Source organism: Geotrypetes seraphini, chromosome 7, assembly GCF_902459505.1.
Source record: "Geotrypetes seraphini chromosome 7, aGeoSer1.1, whole genome shotgun sequence".
Taxonomy (NCBI): Eukaryota; Metazoa; Chordata; class Amphibia; order Gymnophiona; family Dermophiidae; genus Geotrypetes; species Geotrypetes seraphini.
This window is the reverse complement of record NC_047090.1, coordinates 121,567,813-121,591,776: the sequence shown is the minus strand read 5'-3', so window position 1 is coordinate 121,591,776 and position 23,964 is coordinate 121,567,813. Positions and strand designations below refer to the sequence as shown.

The 23,964-nt window shown below is 45.4% G+C and overlaps 1 protein-coding gene across 5 annotated transcripts in view; it reads left to right on the top strand.

Annotated features, from left to right (window-relative positions):
- The window catches only part of BAHD1 (bromo adjacent homology domain containing 1), a 318,594-nt gene extending 313,504 nt beyond the window's left edge, over positions 1-5,090 (top strand). For 4 of the 5 annotated variants that reach the window (XM_033952034.1, XM_033952035.1, XM_033952037.1 and 1 more), the window contains exon 7: positions 1,935-2,124. In XM_033952034.1, coding sequence (XP_033807925.1) covers positions 1,935-2,124 — 190 coding nt within the window. Of the gene's footprint in view, positions 1-1,934 lie in introns of all 5 variants that reach the window. The other variant, XM_033952038.1, reaches the window with a different exon arrangement.
- Positions 5,091-23,964: the final 18,874 nt, after the last annotated feature.

Below are 23,964 nucleotides of genomic sequence, written 5' to 3'. Positions count from 1 at the left end.
AGAAAGATGTAAAGGAAACATGAGTCGCCATTCCAAATATAACCAATCAGGAGTATACTCAATGAGATCCGGGAGGACCCAATACATACCTTGACGTAAAATATAGGCTTGATGGTACCTATAAAAGTTTGGAAAATTTACCCCGCCCTCCTTAATTGGTCTTTGCAAAGATGCTATAGCAATTCTAGGAGTTTTACCAAGCCAAATACATTTTATAATAATCGAGTTCAATTTTTTATAAAAAGATCCATGAAAAAATACTGGTATCATACCCATTTGATAGCAAACTACAGGTAGAATCATCATTTTAACCGTTTGAACTTATTTACTTTTTACTATTCAAGAATTAAATCAAAATTTAATTTTTAGTGAAAGTGCTCAAAGTGCAACATCTTTAGCCCCAAAGGAATATATGGCTGCCCTTATGCATTAGCACTAATCTAATAATAATTTTATGAAAAAAGATCTTTTACTTAACTCAAGTCTTGCCTGTAATTGCAAACAATCTCTTAAGTATTGCTACTCAGGTGTCTTATTTATGGAATTTGCTACGGTTGCCAATCCCAAATAAAGCGAGTTTTAAAAAAAATCTTGAAGTATTGTAGAATCAATATTAGTATTTTTACTGTTTATCACCCAGTCTGAACAAGCAGATCAAGTGGTGTACAAAATTAGTAGTATGTTTTAAGCTTGAAATCTTTTGGTGGCCTTCAGAGCTTTCTCATATTCGCAGTGTGGCCTTTTAAATGAAAAAGGTTGGAGACCACTGTCTTAAATTCTGCTCATAGACCTTGTGATCTTGGGCAAATCAGCTCACCCTCCATTGATTTGGGTACAGACTTAAATTGCTGGCTGTCCAGGGACAGGAAAATATCCGACTTAATTAAATGTAGCTCTCCTTGAACTACTGAAAAAAGACCTGAGAGAAATCCAAAATGGGATACTGTAGGAAAGGCTCATAAAATAAGTTGAAATAGCAGATTTCTGTCAGTATTTACCCATACTGAGAGACCCAAGCAGAAGCGAACTTGACTCTGTTCTGCTTCTTTTGGCTTTTCTTTCATGTGCCTTCATTTGCACTTTGCAGCATTAACACTCTTATAGTAGACAGTAAACTCTGGCGCTGGATGGCGTACACTCAGCTCTACTTACTAAGTGAGCAGGGCCCCCCTGTAGCTTTAGTTCTCATTCTTCTTTTCTGGGCCTTTGTACACCGAGGCACACAACTTTTAATAGCAGAAAGAAATGAGCAGATACTGTTTGTCTATTTCTCTTCTGTAAAAGGCCTGGTTTTGTTCTTCAAGGTCCTTGCCATTTGTTATTCCGTATGACAGAAATTTAGTATATTCAGTTCAAAAATCTAAAAGGTACAATATGTGTCCCAGAAATCCTTGCCCTGAACTGTAAGAATTCTGGCTGCAGGAGGGTAATTGGCATGTGACGGCTGTGAGAAATACTGACCCCAGGAGGGTAATCGCCATGTAAAGGGTGGGAAGACTGCCAATTCCTGGTGTGTAACAGGGGACTAATGTATGAGTTAGTGTGGCAGAATGATGTGTTGTGCTAGTTCTGAGTGGAAGCTCTTGCTTGAAATGAGAGGGCTAGGTTTGGACATAGTCACTAAATCTTCCCCAGATCTTTCAAGTAAATAAAGGATGCCTTGGACCAGTCCTGATATGTTAAGGCTAAAATATCAGGTGTTTTAGAATGGATAAAGCAAATGAGCTTTATATAAAGCAAGACCAGTCTGACCATGTTATTAATGGATAGATGGATTTAAGTTTTGTGAGTATTCATCTTCCAACTGGATCTGAGGTAGAAGCTGAGGGAGAAGATATGAGGTCTGTTTATTTTGTGAATATGCCCTTATTTCTCTTAAATAGATTACAAAGTGGTATTCCAAAATACTAAATAACATTTTTTTTAATGCATAGATTTTGTGCCTTGGTGAAGTGTCGTGGTGAAGGGATCCCCAGCAGGAAAGCACTGATTGTCCCTCCTTCTGAAGAATACTGCACACCACCGCATCGCAAGGTACCAGAGAACACTGATCCAGAGCAGGTGTTTCTCTGTAGGCATGTCTATGACTTCCGGCATGGACGCATCTTGAAGAATCCGCAGTAGAAAGTTCTTCAGTTAAACTACAACCATGCCAAGTGGTGGCAGCAGCTAAATGGCCTGCTCCTGGAACTCTTGTCAACAGCCTAGGACTTCCCTGCACTCTTCCTGGCGCTGCTTGTAGGCACGAAGGATTACAGGAGGTTCCTCCTCTTGGAGACCATAAAAGATCTCTCCTTCAGGAACAGTTACTAAGTAAAGAATGCAAGACTTCAGAGCACAGCACTTCTTGAAATGAGCATAAATTGAAATATATACCTATAAAAATACATATATAAATATGTATATATTTATGTATATGTACACACATTGGAAAAAAGCCAGTAAACTGGGGCAGAAACCATTCTTGGTGAGGATGGTCAGAACATACTGGAAGTTAGAAACGAGCATATATGGAGTTCAACCTGGTCTTGCGCCTTAACATGAATAAGAGGCCACGAAAGATCCCTGATCTTTTAAATATTTTATTTTAAATATGATTCTTCCCACCACCACCACCTTAATACAGTGCCTAGGGGTGCAGATCTAGAAGTAGCACATCCATCCTGGAAAACAAATTGCTCTTATCATAGTTCCATTATTGGGCAAGGAAGAGCTCATAGTGTAATGTCTTCCCTTTCCCATGGTTAAATAAAAAATAAAATTGTGGCCTGCAAACATAGTGATTACAGGCAGCAAGTAAACCTCTCCAGAGGTGAATATGTTGACTTTTAACTGTTTGAAGTTGTAACTAATCATTCAGTTCTTTGGTTTAGGGTGGAGGGAGGGGATGAGGGGCTAGATAGATTTGTATTGTGATTTACACTAATTTCGCATAGCCCCTCTTTTATTTTTGGCGTCTTCGTGGTAGTCTACAACTTCAGTACAATATTTTGTACTCTCCACTGTGTCATAAGGAGTTGGGGATTATTCGTCTTCAGGTACAAGATGTTTTTTGAAAGAGTTGGGTCTGGAGTCCTTCTGTGGTTAAGTCCTTCTGAAGCGCCAGTGGTTCTAAGACTCCGTCAAGTGGCATAGTCCAACAGTCTCCTAGCAATTATGGCCATGCTGATATCTGAATTTTACTCACAAGAATGGTTTATGGCTCCTGACCAGAACTGACCAATGAGAGGGTTGCGTTGTTGGAAATGCTACCTGATTCCTATAGATACTTGCCTTTTGCCTTATGTGTATAGATTCTAGAGATACTTTAGTTTATCTTAATATACAAACTATTCAAGCAAATTCTAAAGAAAACCAAAGGACAGTATACCAGAGTCCACTGAATCAGTACACAAAACTGGGAAGCCACCTGTAGATTGCACTAATGTAAACAATGGAAATCACACTGTATCAGTACTTGTACCTGCTGACTGCTGTAGTCACTAATTTAAACTAGGAATCTGCATTTTCAGTTTGGGGGGGTTGAGTGGCATCTGACATGGTTGTGGTAACCATATTGGTATATAGTTGTAGAAGAATTTGTGACGCTTTATTGGTAGGTTCCTTTGAATGGAACTAGACCTACTTACGTTAGCCATGAACTTTTATTGGGGTGGGTATGGGTAAAGATGGATTTTATTCTCATTGTGGAGGAACTGGCATGGACAGTGATCCATCCTCATCACAAAACTTCACAATATGTTGAGGATCTGTACATCTTGCAATTCATATGACAGAAGAACCTCCAGTAGAGTTTATCTATACCAAAGAGGTACTGTATGGGCAAGTGGAAGCAAGAACAGGCACGAAAAACAGGATGGGCTAGTGAAATACGGACTCAGCAGACAGTACAGTAGGGAGCCATCTAGAGACCTGGAGAGTTGATTCTCCCAAATGCTGACATGAAGGAAGAGGAGACCGGAGAGCAGCCTGGTGTTAAAGGGATGTTATTTTGATTGTCTGTTGCAGTAGAAGAAAAGCTCTTTACATTTCAATACCAATAGGTTTTGAAATGAATTTAGCATGTAGTAAAATATAGGGCTCACTTTAAGTGATGTGCAGTTAAAGTAGATTAATCTGGCACTGGCAACATGTTTACCCTACATTCCAAATGAGTTAGCACTTAATGGCTAGGAGCTGAGGCTTGCAAGAGCTTCAGGTGACAGAGGAGGTCCTGCCTGAGCTCTGGTTGAAACCCCAGTTTGTTATACATTGCCAGGACTTCAGTTACCTTCACGTTGATGGTTTATATCCCAAAAATATGTTTTAAAACCTCCAAATTAAAAATTGTTCAGGAAGATTTTAAATCACTTTGCTTTTAGTTCTAATGAAATGAGAAGAGTATTTTAAATATGCACAGAAGGATTGTTTGACATTTCAGTTAACTGATCTTCTTGGCTTTAGTTGCTGGACAAAATGTCCCCTTAAAATAACTAAAGCAGCACAAATGTGTAGGATATGTCCGCCTTTTGTCAAAGTTTGGTAGAAATCTGTCAGAGGAGATAAAGTGTCTGGTGCAAGGGCTAAAACAGGCTGAAGTCCTTGAATCCGTGCGCGGGGATGAAGGGGTGGTTCTGAGATGACTTGTTGCCCATTGTCCAGAGGGAAGACCAAATGTTCCTTTGTTGGATAAGTGGTATTGGCGCTTTCTGCAAGCTAACATTACCCTTTAAGACTGGTGTGGCTGTTTGCACTGTCTCTCAAGCAGCATGTACATGAGTTAAATTGTTATGTTTTACCAGTAATGAAAGTATTTGATGCTTTTTTTAAAATCTATTAGATATGAAGATATTTTTGGAAACTGAAAATGCAGCTGGTAGAATTTAAATTTGGAAAGTTATACGTGTAAAATATATTTTAGTTGATAAGTTTTGTAAAATGCACTTTTTGTGTCTCTTCCCTGGTTTCCCAGATCTGTATTTCATTGTTTACAGATGGAATGGAAAGAAAAGAAAAAAAAAAACATTCCCTATACCCTTCTTCTGTGAGAAAGCTATATTAGAAGTAATTCTTTAAAAATAAATTTTAAAGATGGTATTGATTTGGAAAAACTTGTGTTGGGGCAGTGACTTACTTAGATGTGTGTGTGTTTCCTCTCACATATATTTGTGGTGTGTATCTTCACAATTTGGAAGAAGCCTTTGCCCTGACATTAGCTAGGATCTTCTTTACATCTCTGAAACAAGAGTCCTGCAGAATGGTGGATGAAGAGAGCACTTGTGTGCTGTGGTCCTCTTTCACTTTGTAACGGACTGTGTCAGCATAGGAGAGCTGCAGTGAGCTGTGTATTAATAATGAGACTAGGATCTGGGCACTCAAGTCTACTGCTATGTAGAAATAGAAGTAAATAAAAGCTGCTTAGGGACAAGATCAGTGGCAGGTCAAAATGCCTTAAAATCTTCAAATGCAATGGGACTCAGAAGCAAGAACTTCAATAAGACAGCATTTGTCCCTTTCATTAACATTGCCTGCCTGCTCTAATAGACAAAAGTCAGGAGAATGAACTTTGAAAATCTTTGTGGGTAAAACTGAAGCTACAGCAGCAGAGTATGACTGTTTAACAGAATGTAATGAGACTTATGTCCCCATTGCTGGTAATAACAAATGATTCTAATGTCTTTCACTAACTGAGCTAATGCAATGCAATTCCTTAACTTGCAGACCTGATTCTACGAACTAGCAACACACACAGATTTTATTAAGAAAAAATCAATTGTCTTCTGCATATCACTTAACAACTCTACCAAATGGGTATAGGGGCCATCTACCAGAGTGAGATCAGGAAGGCTAGTTTCAGCCACTTCTCCTTTCCATTCCTATGACTTCTTCCTGCTACCAATCCTGCTGTGTGGGTAAGCTGGCAAGAAGACATCACCCTCTTCACGTTACATGTTTTTGCTCTTTAGTAAGACCATGGCAGGCAGAGAACGCCTTGTGAGCCCATGCCCTGACCGATATTCATTGAAAGCCAAAAACCACAGAAATAGGAGCGCTCCTGCCTCCACTGGCCAGGGAAGTGGTTTAAAACCAGTGGCAGTGTCTCCAAGACGATTCCTGCAGCTTTGGCCTTTAGAAGCAAATTCTACTGCTCTCTCCTGGAATGGTTTGTGTTACTGAAGGACTCCTAGGTTTTGAAGCCTTAAAGGATAGATACATTACAAGTTGTTTTGCCTTCCCAGGCCATTGTTTACCCCCTCCTCCTCCTCCTCCCCTCCCCTCAAAAAAACCTCCTCAACAAGAATGGGTTTGGAAACTGTTAGTCACCAAAGAGGCCAAAAGCATTTTTATATAGGTAAATGCATGTGTATCCATGTAAAAATTGTTTTGATTATTTCCTCTTCCCCTCCAATATTATAATCTCATAGGACAGTGGGTAGAGTTAAATCAGGATAGTGAGAATTTATGCATTAATTCTGTTTTCAAATGCCAATGCACAGAGAAGTAGCCTAATGATTAGTGCAGTGGTTTGATTCCCTCTGCAGTTCCTTGTGGTTCTGGGTGAGCCACTTAACCTTCCATTGCCCCGGGTACAAAATAAGTGCCTGTATATAATATGTAAACCACTTTAATTGTAACCACAGAAAGGCAGTATATCGGATATTGTCTCTCGGTTTTTTCTTTTGCAACTAGCAGTTTGTTATTATGGCAGGTTGTTTTCTGTATTATTGCATTTTGAGATTTGTTATGGGAAAGAAGTTTTTTACATGCTATGCCTATTGCTGGTTACGTGTGCTTGGGCAAGGAGCTATACTGATGAGACAGGAGGAGTGCCAGCCAATAGGACCACCTGTTAATCAGTTTCTCTATCTCCGCCTGCTGGTAGATGTGAGCTATCCCATTGGTCTCTGGATTCATCTGCTGCGTCTAAGGGAAAGAAAATTAACAGGTAAGAACATAATTTTTCCTTCCTTGCCTGCCTTCACTAGTTTATTTTCTGTGGGTATCCACATCTTCATAATTAAACCCTCCAAAGGCCTGGGATTTATGATAGATGGAAATGCATCTGCATGGAGGGTGTTTGCTGGCATTCTAGTGACCCTGATAGTGATTCTTCAGCAGTAGTAGGAATTAAAGCTCACAGAGGACTTTGTGGTAAGGGACAGTTGGAGGGCTTATTTCCAAAACTCTCAAGTCCAATGCAGCTATGGATTTAGTGGGTTTTGGAAATAAGCCCTTCACTTTCAAGAAGAGTTTGAAGCTCCAAGGCTCAGTCATCAATTTAAAAGTCCTGCTTGTTCTTTCACAGAACAAATGTCATTTCCGAGTCTTAGAATGGCTACTATATAAGATGGTTCCCTAGGCGAAACCTTGTATGAGAGCAGTGTGGCATGAATTTCTGGGGCATTGGGAGCTGCCGGAAAATGATTTTTTGTGTGTGTGTGGATCAATTTTATCAAGGAAATCTGAAAAGGCATGTTTTGGCACTCAGGAGAGGATTTACATCACTGGGGGGTGGAGGGGAATATACTGGTTTTTAAAATGTTCTTGTATCAGTTTTAGTATGTTGTTTGGAAATAATATTACAGAGTTTAAATTTGGGAGGAGGGGGAGTGCTTTGAAATGGAATAACCTATTTTGATTGCATTTTCCATTTCATTTTGAAAGGAATTATGCATACTAGATGCATAAATCAGCAAGGAGAGGGTTCAGGGTTTCTGGTCTTGAGCTAAAAAGACCTTGCATTTGAATATTTTGGAGATCAGAACAAGGTCTCGGTGGTCTTTCAGTCAAATTTTTTGTAGCAATGTCCAAATATCAATTTTGTGACTGCTTTATTCAAATAACCCCCTCCCCCATGTGGTGCTATAAACTGCCAATATTTTCTTCTCAGTGGCCTGGCTGTTTGTATGTAGATAGTATGGAAGTTGAATTCATGGGTAGATTGGTTGAGCAATTACACTCAAAGATAGAATGGAAACATTCAGATTTTAGAGTTGCTTTCATTTGAAAGGAAACTCTGCAATGAAAGGGCATAGGATGAAGTTAAGAGGAGTAATCTAAGGAAATACTTTTTTACAGAAAGGGTGGTAGATGCATGGAACGGTCTCCCGGAAGAGGTAGTGGAGACAGAGACTGTGTCTGAATTCAGGAGGCACACTACCCAAACAGCAATGGCAAAAAAGTTCCCAATGACTATAAAGCAAACCAACAAATGAACTTTATCATTTAGTTGCCTAGCATGTGTGAAATTTCACTTTTATGTGAAGCCCTCTGATTCCTGTGCTAATTGATGATCATATCGATATAGCTATCTGCAGGTATTGCAGTTATCCCAGGACAAGCAGGCAGGTATTCTCACTAGTGGGTGATGTCATCCGACAGAGCCCCGATACGGACATCTTGAAAGCATGTCTTGCTTGAAGAAACTTAGAAGTTTCGAGATGCCCGCACCGCGCATGCGCCAGTGCCTTCCCGCCCGATGTACCGGGCGTGTCTCCTCAGTTCTTTTCTTTCCGCGGAGCTGAGAAGTTATCTTCAATCTGCGCTGACTGAATTTCAGTTTTTCTTTGCCTTCTTTACCCGCGTTTTGGTTTATTTCTTTGAATTCACTTTACTTTACTTTATTTAAAAAAAAAAAAAAAGTTCAAAATTATTTCTTCCGGCGGTTCGGCCGGCCCGGCCTCGTGGCTGCGGCCTACCTCTTTCGACATTGCAGCGTCGATTTTCCGGCCTATGTCACGGCCAATCACCGGTTTTAAAAAGTGCAGCAAGTGCCAGCGTGCGATTTCGTTGACGGACCCGCATCGACGCTGCCTTCAGTGTCTTGGTCCGGACCACGTTCCGAAATCGTGCAGGCCTTGTTCCACGCTCACTGCGCGCTCGTTCAAGCGGCGTTGCTTACTTTGGGAGTCGATGTTCAAGATGGAGACTGCCAAGGATCTGTCTGCTTCTACATCTGCTGAGGTTTCGCCGGTCCGCTCGAAACCTGCATCGACGACTTCCGCATCCAGCATCGTGAAGCCAGCATCGTTTACACCGGCTGCGGCTTCCAGTTCCGCTGTGGCGCCTGCCTCTGTCTCTTCGGTTCAGGTACCGCCTTCCACTGTCCCTCCCGTGGTCATCAAGGTGCCCAAAGCTACTAAGCAGAAGCACTTGGCCGCGAAGGAGCGCGAAGACCGTGCAGGAGGACCCCCTTTCGGTGCGGATCCCTCCATATCGGCTTCACTTCGATCCCTGCTGGAAGCTCAGTTTGTCGAGCTTATGCAAACTATGGGACCCCAGCTTATCGCCAACATTCAGGGTGAAGTCCGAGCACCGGTCCCTGAGGGCGGTCCGCCCCCTCCCCCTCGCCGTTCGATCTCGCTGCTCGACGAGGGGGATCGGCGGAGGGCGGCGGATGCCTCCAGGAGGGCTTCCCTTCCTGATATGCCACCTTTAGAACCCATTACTCCTCCAAGGCAACAGGGCGCTGGGACGGTCCCTGATATTCGGAGTCCTGGGCATACTGCATCGCATGAAGAGTTCTTCCGCACTCCATACCAGACTTGGGTGGCGCTGCGTGAGTCCGCGTCCTTGCCACCTCTGCGATCCACCGCTTTGAGCCCCATCCATTCCTTAGAGGCTTCGGGGGATCGTGCGATGCACAGAAGTTCTCGCTCCCCATCCCGGCACCGGGAGGGGCATCGTTCTCGTCATTCATCTCGACACTCCTCACGTCATTCGGAAGTGTCCCCACAGAAAAAGATGCAACGTTTGGGATACTCATCGTCCGATGTTTCCCAACCGGAGGGACCAGAGTATGAGGAACCATCTACCTCTTATTCTCCATGCCGGTCTCAGCTCTCCCTAGACCCGGAGGCTTCCACTTCGTCTAGTCCGTCTCGGCGGCCGGCCTTGGCGGACCAATTGTCTTTCTCATCTTTTCTCCGACAGATGACGGATGACTTAGATGTGACTTTGGATACTGGATCTAAATATTCTAAAGAGTATTTGGATACGATGCATTTGCCTCACCCTCCGGCGGAGACTCTTCGGCTTCCTTTGCATAAATTGCTGGACCAGACTTTCATGCACTGTTTTGAGACACCGTATTCTATCCCTGCGGTTCCCAGTAAGCTGGATGCTCGATACCGCATCGTTCACCACAAGGGGTTTGAGGGAGCTCAACTTTCTCATCAGTCTCTGCTGGTCAAGTCTTCTCTCAAGCGTTCTCACCCTTCCCAGGTCTACGCTTCTGTGCCTCCGGGCAGGGAGGGGAGAACGATGGACAAGTTTGGTAGACGAGTTTACCAAAATTCGATGATGGCGACTCGAGTGCTCAATTACAATTTTTTCTTCTCTTCCTATTTGGATTTCTTCTTGCCGGTCCTCCGCAAGTTCGTCCCTTTCATCGATGCTGAAGCTCGTTTCCAGTTTGAGGAGGTGGTGGCAACCCTGTCCCAGTTGCGGCTGCAGCTGATGCAATCCTCCTACGATGCCTTCGAGCTCTCGGCACGTGCTGCGGCCTGCTCAGTCGCCATGCGTCGCCTGGCCTGGCTTCGCACTATTGATATGGATCCGAACCTCCAAGACAGATTGGCTAATGTGCCTTGTGCGGGAGCGGATCTATTCGATGAGTCTATCGAGACTGTCACTAAAAAGCTTTCGGACCACGAGAAGTCTTTTCAATCCATTCTGCGTCCTAAGCCTAAGCCTCAACAGTCTCGTCCATCTAGACCGCCTCAAATCTACCAGAGGCGTTATCAACCAAGACAGGCTCCCTTAGCGAGACAGCCTGCGAAGAGGCAGCCTCCACAGAAGTCTCAGCAGAAGCCTCAGATGCCGGCTGCACCCAAGGCCACTCAGCCCTTTTGACTCTCTTCCAGGGAGCATAACCGACGTTCTGTCTTCCCTTGTTTTTCCCATCGGGGGGTCGACTCCACCATTTTTATCATCAATGGGAGTCGATCACCTCGGACCTTTGGGTCCTTACCATCGTAAGAGAGGGATACTCTCTTCATTTCCAACGGGTCCCCCCGGACCACCCGCCAAGAGAGTATCCTTCCAACTCGATGCAGACCGCTCTTCTTCTACAGGAGGCGCAGGCTCTGCTTCGGCTTCGAGCCGTCGAGCCGGTGCCAGTAGATCAGCAAAACCGGGGGTTCTACTCCCGGTATTTCTTGGTTCCGAAGAAGACGGGCGATCTGCGTCCCATTTTGGACCTTCGAGTCCTCAACAAGTTTTTGGTCAAGGAGCGGTTCCGCATGCTGACCCTTGCTTCTCTTTACCCCCTACTCGAGCAGAACGATTGGTTATGCTCTCTGGATCTCAAGGAGGCCTACACTCACATCCCGATACATCCGGCCTCCCGCAAGTTTCTCAGATTTCGGGTGGGACATCTCCATCTGCAGTATCGAGTGCTTCCATTTGGCCTTTCCTCGTCTCCCAGAGTCTTCACGAAGTGTCTGGTGGTGGTGGCCGCTGCACTCCGGAACATGGGTCTCCAGGTGTTTCCATACCTCGACGACTGGCTCATCAAGGCACCTTCGGCTCCAGAGGTCATTTCGGCGACCTTGACTACAATTTCTTTACTGCAGAGTCTGGGCTTCGAGATCAACTTCCCAAAATCACATCTTCAGCCCACCCAGTGTCTCCCCTTTATCGGGGCTGTTCTGGATACCATTCAACTTCGAGCATTCCTTCCTCCTCAACGCATGGATGCTCTCCTTCTACTCTGCCAGTCGGTGTCTTCTCGCCAGTCCATCTCGGCGAGACACATGATGGTCCTCTTGGGCCACATGGCATCTACAGTTCATGTGACGCCTTTTGCCAGACTACATCTCAGGATTCCTCAATGGACCCTGGCATCTCAGTGGACTCAGGTGTCCGACCCGTTGTCCCGTCACATTATCGTCACTCCTGCTCTACGGCAGTCTCTTCTCTGGTGGATGACCTCTTTGAATCTATCCAGAGGTTTGCTGTTTCACTCTCCTCCCCACCAGAAGGTTCTCACGACCGATTCATCGAACTATGCATGGGGGGCCCATCTGGATGGTCTTCGCACTCAGGGGTTCTGGACCAGTGCGGAACGACTCCATCAAATCAATCTTCTGGAGCTCAGAGCCATCTTCAATGCTCTCCAAGCCTTTCAGCATCTGCTTCACGACATGGTGATCCTTATTCGCACAGACAATCAGGTCGCCATGTATTATGTCAACAAACAAGGGGGCACGGGCTTGGCCCCTCTTTGTCAGGAAGCTCTTCGAGTCTGGGATTGGGCGGTTCGCCACAACACCTTCCTCAGAGCTGTCTACATTCAGGGGAAGGACAACGTCTTGGCAGACAAATTGAGTCGTCTTCTCCAGCCTCACGAATGGACGCTCCATTCCCAACCCCTTCATCAGATCTTCGCTCAGTGGGGAACGCCTCAGATAGACCTCTTTGCAGCGCCCCACAACTTCAAACTGCCTCAGTTTTGCTCCAGGATCTACACTCCTCTCCGCCTCGAGGCAGATGCCTTTCTACTGGAATGGGGGAATCGCTTCCTTTATGCGTTTCCTCCCTTTCCTCTCATTCAGAAGACTCTGGTCAAGTTAAGATCAGACCATGCCACAATGATCCTGATTGCTCCTCGGTGGCCCAGACAACCTTGGTTCTCCCTTCTTCTTCAACTCAGCTGCAGGGAGCCAATACTTCTTCCAGTGTTTCCTTCACTGCCTACTCAACATCAAGGTTCACTGCTTCATCCCAACCTGCAGTCTCTCCACCTGACAGCTTGGTTCCTTTCAACATAACCCCTCACCAGTTTTCTCAAGCTGTGAGGGAGGTCTTGGAGGCTTCCAGGAAGCCTGCTACTCGACAATGCTATTCCCAAAAATGGACGAGATTCTCGACCTGGTGTATTTCCAATGCTACAGACCCTCAGAAAGCTTCTCTATCGTCTGTATTGGACTATCTTCTACACCTGTCCCAGTCTGGTCTCCAGTCTACCTCTATACGAGTCCACCTGAGTGCTATTGCGGCTTTCCATCAGCCTCTACAGGGGAAACCTTTGTCTGCTCATCCTGTGGTTTCCAAATTTATGAAAGGACTTTTTCAGGTCAATCCTCCTATCAAACCTCCTCCTGTGGTTTGGGATCTTAATGTTGTCCTGTCTCATCTTATGAAGCCTCCGTTTGAACCTCTCAAAACGGCTCCTCTTAAGTATCTCACCTGGAAGGTGGTTTTCCTGGTGGCCCTCACGTCAGCTCGCCGAGTCAGTGAGCTTCAGGCCCTAGTGGCAGATCCACCCTTCACTGTATTCCATCATGACAAGGTGGTTTTCCGTACTCATCCAAAATTCTTACCTAAAGTGGTCTCTGAATTTCACATCAATCAATCCATCGTGCTTCCAGTGTTTTTTCCAAAGCCTCATTCTCATCCTGGGGAATCTGCTTTGCACACTCTGGACTGTAAACGTGCTCTGGCTTTCTACTTGGATCGCACAAAGCCACACAGAACTGCACCTCAACTTTTCGTCTCCTTTGATCCAAACAAGTTGGGACGACCTGTATCGAAGCGCACCATCTCTAACTGGATGGCGGCTTGTATCTCTTCCTGCTATGCCCAGGCTGGATTATCCCTTCCCTGTAAGGTCACAGCCCACAAGGTCAGAGCAATGGCAGCCTCTGTAGCCTTCCTCAGATCGACACCGATTGAGGAGATTTGTAAGGCCGCCACTTGGTCCTCGGTTCATACATTCACCTCTCATTATTGTCTGGATACTTTCTCCAGACGGGATGGACAGTTTGGCCAAACTGTATTACAAAATTTGTTCTCTTAAGTTGCCAACTCTCCCTCCATCCCATTGGGGTTAGCTTGGAGGTCACCCACTAGTGAGAATACCTGCCTGCTTGTCCTGGGATAAAGCAATGTTACTTACCGTAACAGTTGTTATCCAGGGACAGCAGGCAGCTATTCTCACGTCCCACCCACCTCCCCTGGGTTGGCTTCTCAGGCTAGCTACCTGAACTGAGGAGACACGCCCGGTACATCGGGCGGGAAGGCACTGGCGCATGCGCGGTGCGGGCATCTCGAAACTTCTAAGTTTCTTCAAGCAAGACATGCTTTCAAGATGTCCGTATCGGGGCTCTGTCGGATGACATCACCCACTAGTGAGAATAGCTGCCTGCTGTCCCTGGATAACAACTGTTACGGTAAGTAACATTGCTTTTTCTTTCAGTATTCACACGATTACTTACCTCAGGCTCCAAGATGGAGTTACTTACCCTACTAGTGTGAGAGTGGGTCCCCTCCCCCGGCTCATCTAGTTTAAAGCCTTCCGGAGCAGGTGAGCCAGGCTTTGTCCTAGGACGTTCTTCCCTCTTCTGTTTAGGTGTAGCCCATCTGGTCCCTGCAGTCCCTCTCCGTGATCCAGGAAACCAAAGTTCATCTCTTTGCACCATCCCCGTAGCCATTCGTTTATCCTCTGGATTCGTTCTTCTCTAGCTGTCCCCTTGTCTCTTACTGGTAGGATGGAGGAGAAAACCACTTGCGCTTCCATCTGCTTCAGCTTCTCACCTAGGGCTCTAAAGTCATTCGGTATCTTCTCTGGTGAGTTCCTGGCGACGTCGTTTGTCCCAACATGGATGAGGAGCATTGGGTAGTGGTCTTGGGGGTTTGATTATTTTTCCTACGCAAGCAGTCACATCCCGGATCCTGGCTCCTGGTAGACAGACCTCTCTTGATTGTAGATCTGGTTTGCATACCAGTCCCTCAGTTCCCCATAGCAGAGAGTCCCCAATGACAACTACTCTGCGCTTCTTGGGGGGGTGCTGATTTCATTACTTCTTGAGTTGTGGTCGTCTGCTGGGTTTCAAGATTACGCTCCTGGATGTCCTCCTGAATATCCTCCTAAGTTCCGCTGGCGGGTCTTTCTTGTAGGAGTTGAAATCTGTTGCTCAGGGTGATTTGCGGTGTTGATGTGAGGTTGCTGTGCTTGCATGAAGATAATGAAGAGGAGGACTGCCTTCTGTTTTTGCTTTTCCAGGTGTCATCGTCTCGAGTCTCCTCTTGTACCCCAGTCGTCGTTATTTCCAATGCTGCAAATCTGGTCGGTTCGGGTGTCTCGAAGATGGACCTGTCTTCGTGCACTTGCTCGGAAACATGAGACAGTTCTTGGAAGACTTTATTGATGAACGCCTCGACCTCCCGGATACTTCTTAACCACCGCACTTCTTCCCTCAGACTCGTCAATTCTTGCAGGATGTCACCGTTGGGCTGTTGCTGGGTGTCCTCTTCTGTCTGCACAGAGACCGAAATCTTCAGCTGGGGCTCGGCTTCGGTCTGCACATAGACCTCCGTCATCCATCGGGGGGGGGGGGGGGGGTTCTCTTCGGTCTGCATGGAGACTGTGGTCTTCGTCTGGATCTCTTCGGCAGCCAGAGCGCTGATTTTGATTGTAGTCTTGGAGCTTCTAGTCTGCCCTGTCATTCCTGATCTTGTCTTTGGTGGTCTGGCTGTGTTTCTGCTGGGCGCTGTCTGTTGTTGGCTGTGTGTCTCTGCTGGGTGCTTTCTGCTGCTAACTACGCTGTCTATCTGTTGCTGGCTATGTGTCTCTGCTAGGTGCTTTCTGTTGCTAACTACGCACTAGCTCTCTTGTTATGCAAATTTCCTGGCTGTGTCTGTTGGGCCTATCTGGTGGTGCTGGCTATGTGTCTCTGTTGGGTGCTATCTGTTGCTAGCTATGTGCTGGGTGTTATCTGTCGCTAGCTGTGTGCTAGTTGGTCTGCCTTCTAGCTTGTTAGTTCAGTTATGTTAACTTAACTTTGTTCTTACCTTGCTGCCTCCTAGGTGTCCTTGTGTTGATGACTTGGCCCTTCGCAAAGGCCCTTCGCAAAGGCGCTCTCGCTAAAGCGAGCGCCACGGCTGCGCGCCATTGACTCACCTCCTTTTAAGGAGGAACCCAGGCACTGACTCTGCCTCTAACGCGATGGGGGTGGGCGGAGCTCCCTCTTACCGTTACCCCAAGCTGCCTGCCTTCTCCCTTCTGGCTCTCCTTCTCTCTTCTTCTCCCTCACGATGGTGCCTCGTGCACGCGGCTCTCGCGGCCGAAAGCAACTGCTTCACGCTCTGGCTCGCCTCCTTTTAAGGAGGAGCCTGGGCACTGACTCTGCCTCTGACGCGATGGGGGTGGGCGGAGCTCCCTCTCGCCGCTACCCCAAGCTGCCTGCCTTCGGCCCGTTGGGCCAGCTGTTCATAGAAACATAGAAACATAGAAAGATGACGGTAGAAAAGGGCTATAGCCCATCAAGTCTGCCCACACTATTTACCCACCCTCTTAAGTCTACTGACCCCCTGATGTATAATTGTAATTATACTGTCCCTCTACTGACCTCATTCAAGTCCTAGTGACCCTATCCCTTGGCATGACCTCGTAGGGATCCCACATAGGTATCCCATTTGTTCTTGAAGTCTGGGATGCTGCGTGCCTCGACCACCTGCACTGGAAGCTTGTTTCATTGCTCAATCACTCTCCGTGAAGAAGTACTTCTTGGTGTCTCCATGAAACTTCCCTCCCCTGAGCTTGAGCGGATGTCCTCTTGTGGTCGAGGGTCCCTTGAGAAGAAAGATATCATCTTCCACCTCGACCCGTCCCATGATGTACTTAAATGTCTCAATCAAGTCTCCCCTCTCCCTACGCTCTTCAAGAGTGAAGAGCTGCAATTTACTCAGTCTTTCTTCTTACGGGAGACCCTTTAGCCCCGAGACCATCCTGGTGGCCATCCGCTGAACCGATTCAATTCTGAGCACATCCTTACGGTAATGTGGCATCCAGAATTGCACACAGTATTCCAGATGAGGTCTCACCATGGCTCTGTACAATGGCATCATGACTTCAGGTTTCCTGTTGACGAAGCTTCTCTTGATACAACCTATCATCTGCCGTGCTTTAGATGAAGCCTTCTCCACTTGAGTGGCTGCTTTCATGTCAGCACTGAAGATTACTCCTAAGTCTCGTTCTGCCGTAGTCCTGGTTAAAGTTTCTCCATTCAGGGTGTAAGTTCTGCAAGGATTTCCATTACCGAGATGCATGACCTTACATTTCTTGGCGTTGAAGCCCAGCTGCCAGATCAAGACCAACTTTCCAAAGTATGCAGGTCCTGCTCCATAGCATTCAGTAGATTATAGCCGTTTACTATATTGCATAGTTTGGCGTCATCAGCGAATAAGGTTACCTTGCCTTGAAGCCCTTGAGTTAGATCCCCAATGAATATGTTGAAGAGGAGTGGGCCCAGGACTGAACCCTGTGGCACTCCGCTAGTCACCTCCGACATTTTAGAGAGGGTACCGTTAACCACCACCCTCTGAAGTCTGCCACTAAGCCAATCTTTAACCCATGCAGTTAGAGTCTCTCCTAATCCCATCGATTTCATCTTGTTCAGCAGCCTGCGGTGTGGGACGGTGTCAAACGCTTTGCTGAAGTCCAGGTACACGACGTCCAAGGACTCTCCTGAGTCCAGTCTTCTTGTTACCCAGTCAAAGAAGCTGATTAGATTGGACTGGCATGACCTACCCTTGGTGAATCCATGTTGGCTGGGATCCCGGAGATCTTCCTCGTTCAGGATCGTATCTAATTTATACTTAATTAGTGTTTCCATGAGTTTACACACTATTGAGGTGAGGCTTACCGGTCTATAGTTCGCAGCCTCAGCCTTGCAACCCTTTTTATGTAAAGGAACGATGTTGGCTATTTTCCAGTCCAACGGAACTTTCCCCGTACTTAGTGAGAGATTGAAGAGCACTGCCAACGGTTCCGCCAGAACATCTCTCAATTCTCTGAGCACTCTTGGGTGTAAATTGTCCGGTCCCATGGCCTTGTTTACCTTTAGCCTTGCCAGTTCGTTGTAGACATCCCCAAGTGTGAACTCAAAATTCTGAAACGGGTCATCCACGTCTTGTTTTATCATCAACTGTGGTCCGTGTCCCGGTGCTTCGCAGGTGAAGACTGAGCAGAAATATTCATTTAGTAGTTCTGCTTTTTCTGAATCTGCCACCGCGTAGTTTCCATCCGGTTGTCTAAGGTGTACTATACCGTCTGTGTTCCTTTTCCTATCACTGATATACCTAAAGAAGGATTTGTCCCCTTTTTTAATGTTTTTTGCCAGAGTTTCTTCCACTCGAAGTTTGGCCTCCCTAACTGCTGTTTTGACCGCTGCAGATCTGGTCTTATATTCTACTTTAGTTTCTCTTCTCTGCGTACGTTTGTAGGAAAGAAATGCTTTTTTCTTCTCCTTAATGAGTTGCGAGATCTCTTCAGTGAACCATTGGGGTTTGTTGTTTCTTTGCCGTTTATCTACCGATTTTATTTAGCAATTAGTTGCTTCGTGTATGGATGATTTCAGGTACGACCACATAGTTTCCACATTGCCGGTCTCTGCTTGGTCCTGCAGCGTCTGATGAACGAAATCTCCCATGCGTGCGAAGTCGGTGCCCCGGAATTTGAGCACCTTTGTTTTTGTAATTGATTTAGGGGATCCTTTCCCAAGGCTGAACCATACCATGTAATGGTCGCTGGAGGCTAGCGTATCTCCCACCGAGACCTCTGAGACGCTTTCCCCGTTGGTGAGTACCAGGTCTAGGATCGCCTGGGCCCTAGTGGGCTCCGTTACCATCTGTCTGAGATGTACTCCTTTTATGGAGGTCAAAAGCCTCCTGCTGCTGCTGGTTGTTGCTGAAAATGTGTTCCAGTCTGCATCAGGCATGTTGAAGTCACCTAGCAGTACAGTGTCGCCCCGTAGAGTTATATTCTCTATGTCTTCAATTAATTCTGCGTCCATATCTTCCGGTTGTCTTGGAGGTCTGTATACCACACCAAGATACAGGCATTTTTAGCCACCTCTTGCCAGGTTTACCTAGAGGGACTCCCCGGTATACTTGACATCAGTGATCCTGGTGGTTTTGATGTCCTCTTTAATGTATAGTGCTACCCCTCCACCTAACCTGCCCTCTCTGTCCTGACGAAGTAGATTGTACCCCGGTATAGCCATATCCCACCCATGTGCGTCCGTGAACCAAGTCTCGGATATAGCCACCACGTCCAGGTTGGCATCCCTTATTTCAGTTTCCAGTTCTAGAATTTTATTGCCTAAACTGTGTGCATTAACATACATGGCCCTCCACACTTTGTGTTTGTGTTTGCTAAGTCCCTGTAAGGCTATTCCTGACTGAGTCTGTGTGGCTCCTAGTGAACTGTTTGCAAATTGGGTCCTTACCTTGGAAACAGAGTGTCGACTCGTCCCATCAGGATAGTTCCTTTCCACACCAGTATATGAGTAGGTCCCCTCCCCCAACTTACCTAGTTTAAAGCCCTGCGAAGCAGGCGGGCTAGTCGGTGTCTGAAGATGTTCTTACCTCTGCTGGTCAAATGGAGTCCGTCTGGTCCCTGTAGTCCCTGCAGCGCCTCTCTATGATCCAGGAATCCGAAGTTCATATCCCAACACCATCCCTGTAGCCATTCGTTCGTTCTCAGGATGCATTCCTCTCTGGCTCTTCCCTTGCCTCTAACTGGGAGCCACAGAATAAGCAACAAGTTAAAAGATGTGTCGCTTTTCTGCATACAGCTTTTAAATATGTTTGTTGAGTGTGGTTCACTTTTAAATTTCATATAAAAAAAATAGATGAAGCCCGATGAAAGAAAACTGCAATACCTTCAGATATATCAATGTGATTATCGATTAGCGCAGGAATCTGAGGGCTTCACATAAAAGTGATATTCCACAAATGCTAGACCAGTGTTTTTCAACCTTTTTACACCTATGGACCGGCAGAAATAAAAGAATTATTCTGTGGACCGGCATCGGTCCGTGGACCTGCGGTTGAACAACACTGGGCTAAGTCTTGGGCCAGACCCCGCCCATCTCTACCCAATCTCCACCCCAGACCTCGCCCCCATAATAGTACTAATTGCACCTTGCACGTCCAGTGCCTCATCTGGAAGCCTTCCCTCTGACGTTGAAACGCCAGAGAGAAGGCTTCCAGTTCAGGCGCAGGATGCCCGTAGGAGCCACTGCCCGTGGCTTTGTGCACTGAATCAGTTCGGAAGAGGGAGCTAGCTCAAAGATAACGCCGCATCGATCGCACCGTGGACCGGCGGTTGAAGAACACTGTTTTGGGCCTGGCCCTGTGAACCTGCAGGAAATTTCTGTGGACCGGCACTGGTCCATGGACTGGTGGTTGAAGAACACTGTGCTAGACAACTAATTGATAAAGTCCATTTGTTTGTTTGCTTTGAATGCAAGAGGGCCTGGGATAGGCACATGGGATCTCTCGGAGAGAGAAAGAGGTAATGATTATTGTGGATGGGCAGACTAGATGAGCCTTTATCTGCCATCATGTTTCTATGTTTCTAGATCATTTGTAACAAGTAAGTATTTCCAGTCATGAGTCTGGGTGTCTCCCTTTTGTGTAAGATTGAACGCAATCTGGCTGTCAGAGACACTAGATGAATTAAGACTAGTATCAGGCAGGTAAATATCACCTAGCCCTTAATGGACTGGTTTATGGATTCCTCAACAGGGAGGACCAGAGAAAGCAGCTACAGTTCAGAGGCTATTAGCTACTCAGACCATAGAGTCTGTACTGCTTGAGGATTCGGGCTGAAGCAGATACTCCATATACTTCATCATGAACAAGAATGTTTCAGACGATTGGAGGCCCATGCTACATCTCGCACATGTCAATACAGCACTGAAAGTGCCGCGCTTTCAAATAGTACAATCGGTCATAGCTGCGGTGATAACAGGGGAATTTCTGTCTTCTCTGGATTTGATGGCGGTCTACCTGCACATTCCCATATTTCTGGAACTCAAAGTTCATGAGATTTCTTGTCATAAGTACATAAGAAAAGCCTTACTAGATCAGACCAATGGTCCATCAAGCTAAAGTAGTCTGTTCTAAGCATAAGATGCAGCAAGAAAGAAGGGACAGAGTCTGGAGTTGGCCGTAGAGGAGAAGGGTACAGATAAGAGACACCCGATGAACAGAGTTCCTGGGGAGAAGTATAAGGAGAGAGGAGAGAAGAGATACTGAGGTGCTGCAGAGTGAATGCACTTGTAAGTCAAGAGGAGTTTGAACTGTATGCAGAAGTGGATAGGGAGCCAATGGAGTGACTTGAAGAGAGGGGGTAATGTGAGCATAGTGACAGTGATGGAATATAAACTGTGCGGCAGAATTTTGAACAGTTGAAGGGGAGAGAGATGGTTTAGCAAAAGACCTGTGAGAAGTAGGTAGCAGTAACCTAGGCAAGAGGTGATGAGAGTGTGGATAAGGGTTTTGGTAGTGTGATCAGATAGGAAAGGTCAGATTTTGGCAAAGATATAGAGAAGCAACAGGCTTTAGCGGTCTGTTGGATTTGTGCAGAGAAAGAGATAGATGATCCCGAGGTGCGAGCCGATGAGGCAGGGAGAATAAGAGTGTTATCTACATGAATAGAGAATGGGGGAAAAGGAGAGGTGGGTTTTAGAGGAAAGATAAGTTCAGTCTTGGCCATGTTTAGCTTTAAATGGCAGCAAGAAATCCAGCCAGAAATGTTGGCCAGGTGATACAGAAGGAAATTTGTTTAATCTTTTTGATTTTTTTATAATGTGTAATTGTGAGACGGCAGTGTGGGTGATATTAGCATAAATGGAATTTAGCACATAATGAAGTCTGCCAGCAAAACCCCACCCCCCTCAAACATCATGAAAGCACAGTGACAGACGGAAGCAGGCTCCTGATACCAGGAATGCTTTGAGCCTGTGCCATATTGTGCCCTGAGCCTCTTCAGCCCAGAATACTGTAATAATGTAGTGCCAAAAATCAGCTGGCTAAGGTTAGTTTGTGGTTTTGTTCTTTTCTTCTTGAGCTCTCTGTGTGTGTACATAAAGAGTGATGGTTCTTTTTTCAGAAGTTTTAATTACTCATTGCATAAACTATGGGCCTCTTTTACAAAGCTGGAGTGGTGATGCCACAGTAAATGCACTGAAGCCTAAAGGAACTGAATGGGCTTTGATGCATTTATTGCACCAGCATCATTACTGCGGCTTTGTAAAAGGGGCCCTATGTGCAGAGATTGTGTGGTCAGGTATGTGCTCACTGCTCATCTGTGCAGATAGATGGGGGTGGTGTATTTTGTGGTGCCTAAATACAGACAGTCAAATCATATGAAGCACCGGAAAAAAATTCAAAAATAGCCAAATACAAAATAATACTACTTTAGCAACAAATCCTTATTTCATATAGCAATTTTCTCACATTGAAGGTCCTCAGAACGCCACACTAAAGCATTTAGATAATGTAATGAGTGTGGCTAGTGTAACTAGTGCCACTTTAAAAGAAGAAAAAGTTATAAAAGATATATAAAAAGTTAAAAATAATATACGCCAATACAAAAGGTTCCAGTGAGGAGTGCTACCACACTCGTTACATTATCTAAATGCTTTAGTGTGGCATTCTGAGGACCTTAGGTGTGAGAAAATTGCTATATGAAATAAGGATTTGTTGCTAAAGTAGTAGTATCTTTTATTTGGCTATTTTTAAATACAAACAGAACACACAGATCCTCCAGTGATGTTTCAATAAGTGTATTTTTTTTACAATAAATAACTACATAAAACTCATATACCTTTTACAACTTGGTGGTTAACAAAAATACAACAGGTGCACCTGGGCATTACAAATTGCAATTGAGTTTCAAATATGACACTGAAAGAGACAAGTCAAGTTATTTTTTTAGAATTTTTATTAGATGATAATTATTGTATGAGAGCAAAAGCCAAACCTTAGTTGTTTGATAACTAGTCATTTCTGATCCCTTTGAGGTCTAGAGAACTAAGTAAAGTTGGAAATGCTATTTGAACATGCAATACTGGAAAAATTATATATATATATATATATATATATATACACTATCAGATGGAAATTTTTCATAATTGTAACGGTAAAGTAATATAAAATCCCATATTATCATTTAGAGCATGACTTGCTATATACAAAAGTATATAACACTAATACACTCAACCCAGTGGTGTAACCAGACATAGTATTTTGGGTAGGCCTGATTACTCCCCCCCCCCCCCCCCCTTTCTGTCCCTGCACTGACAATCCCAAAGAATAAAATAAATACCTGAGCTGGCAGGAATCCTGAAGCCCTGGCAGCTAAAGATGGACGCTGGTGGCCAGAATATGTAATTTCCATACTTGCTACAGTTGGCAATGCGTTCCACCTGTTGCTGCTTCACTGGCCTCCCCTCCGCATGCACAAAACCAAGCATGTCTGTGGGGTGGGAGGTTGGTGCAGTGGCAATAGCTAGAGAAATTTGTTCTTGCTGCCAGAGGACATCTTCAGCTGGCATACTTGGGAATCCATCCTAGCCATAAGGGTGCCAGAATATTTTTTTGGGGGTGGGGCTGATCCTAAACTTGGTGGGCCCAGGCCCACCCATAGCTATGCCACTGATTCAGCCTTCTCTTAAGTTCATGTGGTTTTACAGCTGTGTGGCAGTGGTTCCCAAATCTGGTCCTAGAGGCACCCCAGCCGTTTGGGTTTTCAGGATATCCACAATGAATTTTCATAAGAGATTTGCAGCAGTGCAAACCTCTCTCATGAAAATTCATTGTGATGTCCTAAAACCTTAACTGGCTGCATTACCTCCAGAGCTAGTTTTGGGAACCACTGCTAAATGCTGTGTTTTCGTTTTAAAAATTGGGGCAATATGGACATTGTTTTACTAGCTAGAAATGAGAAATGGTATAGAACACCTTAAAACAATCAACAACAAAACACAAATTTGTGTTGAATTGCAATCTTCTGGAGGGCTGGCTCTTCCATCACCTAAACTAGGTGCTAGCTTTAGAGCACCAACATATGGGTGTGGGCTGCAGAAACCAAGGAATTCTCAAGGCATTGTGCACCCACTTAAGAAACATATAGCACAAACTTTTTTAAAACTTTATGGCCTGCACTTTTGATTCTTATATCACACAGGA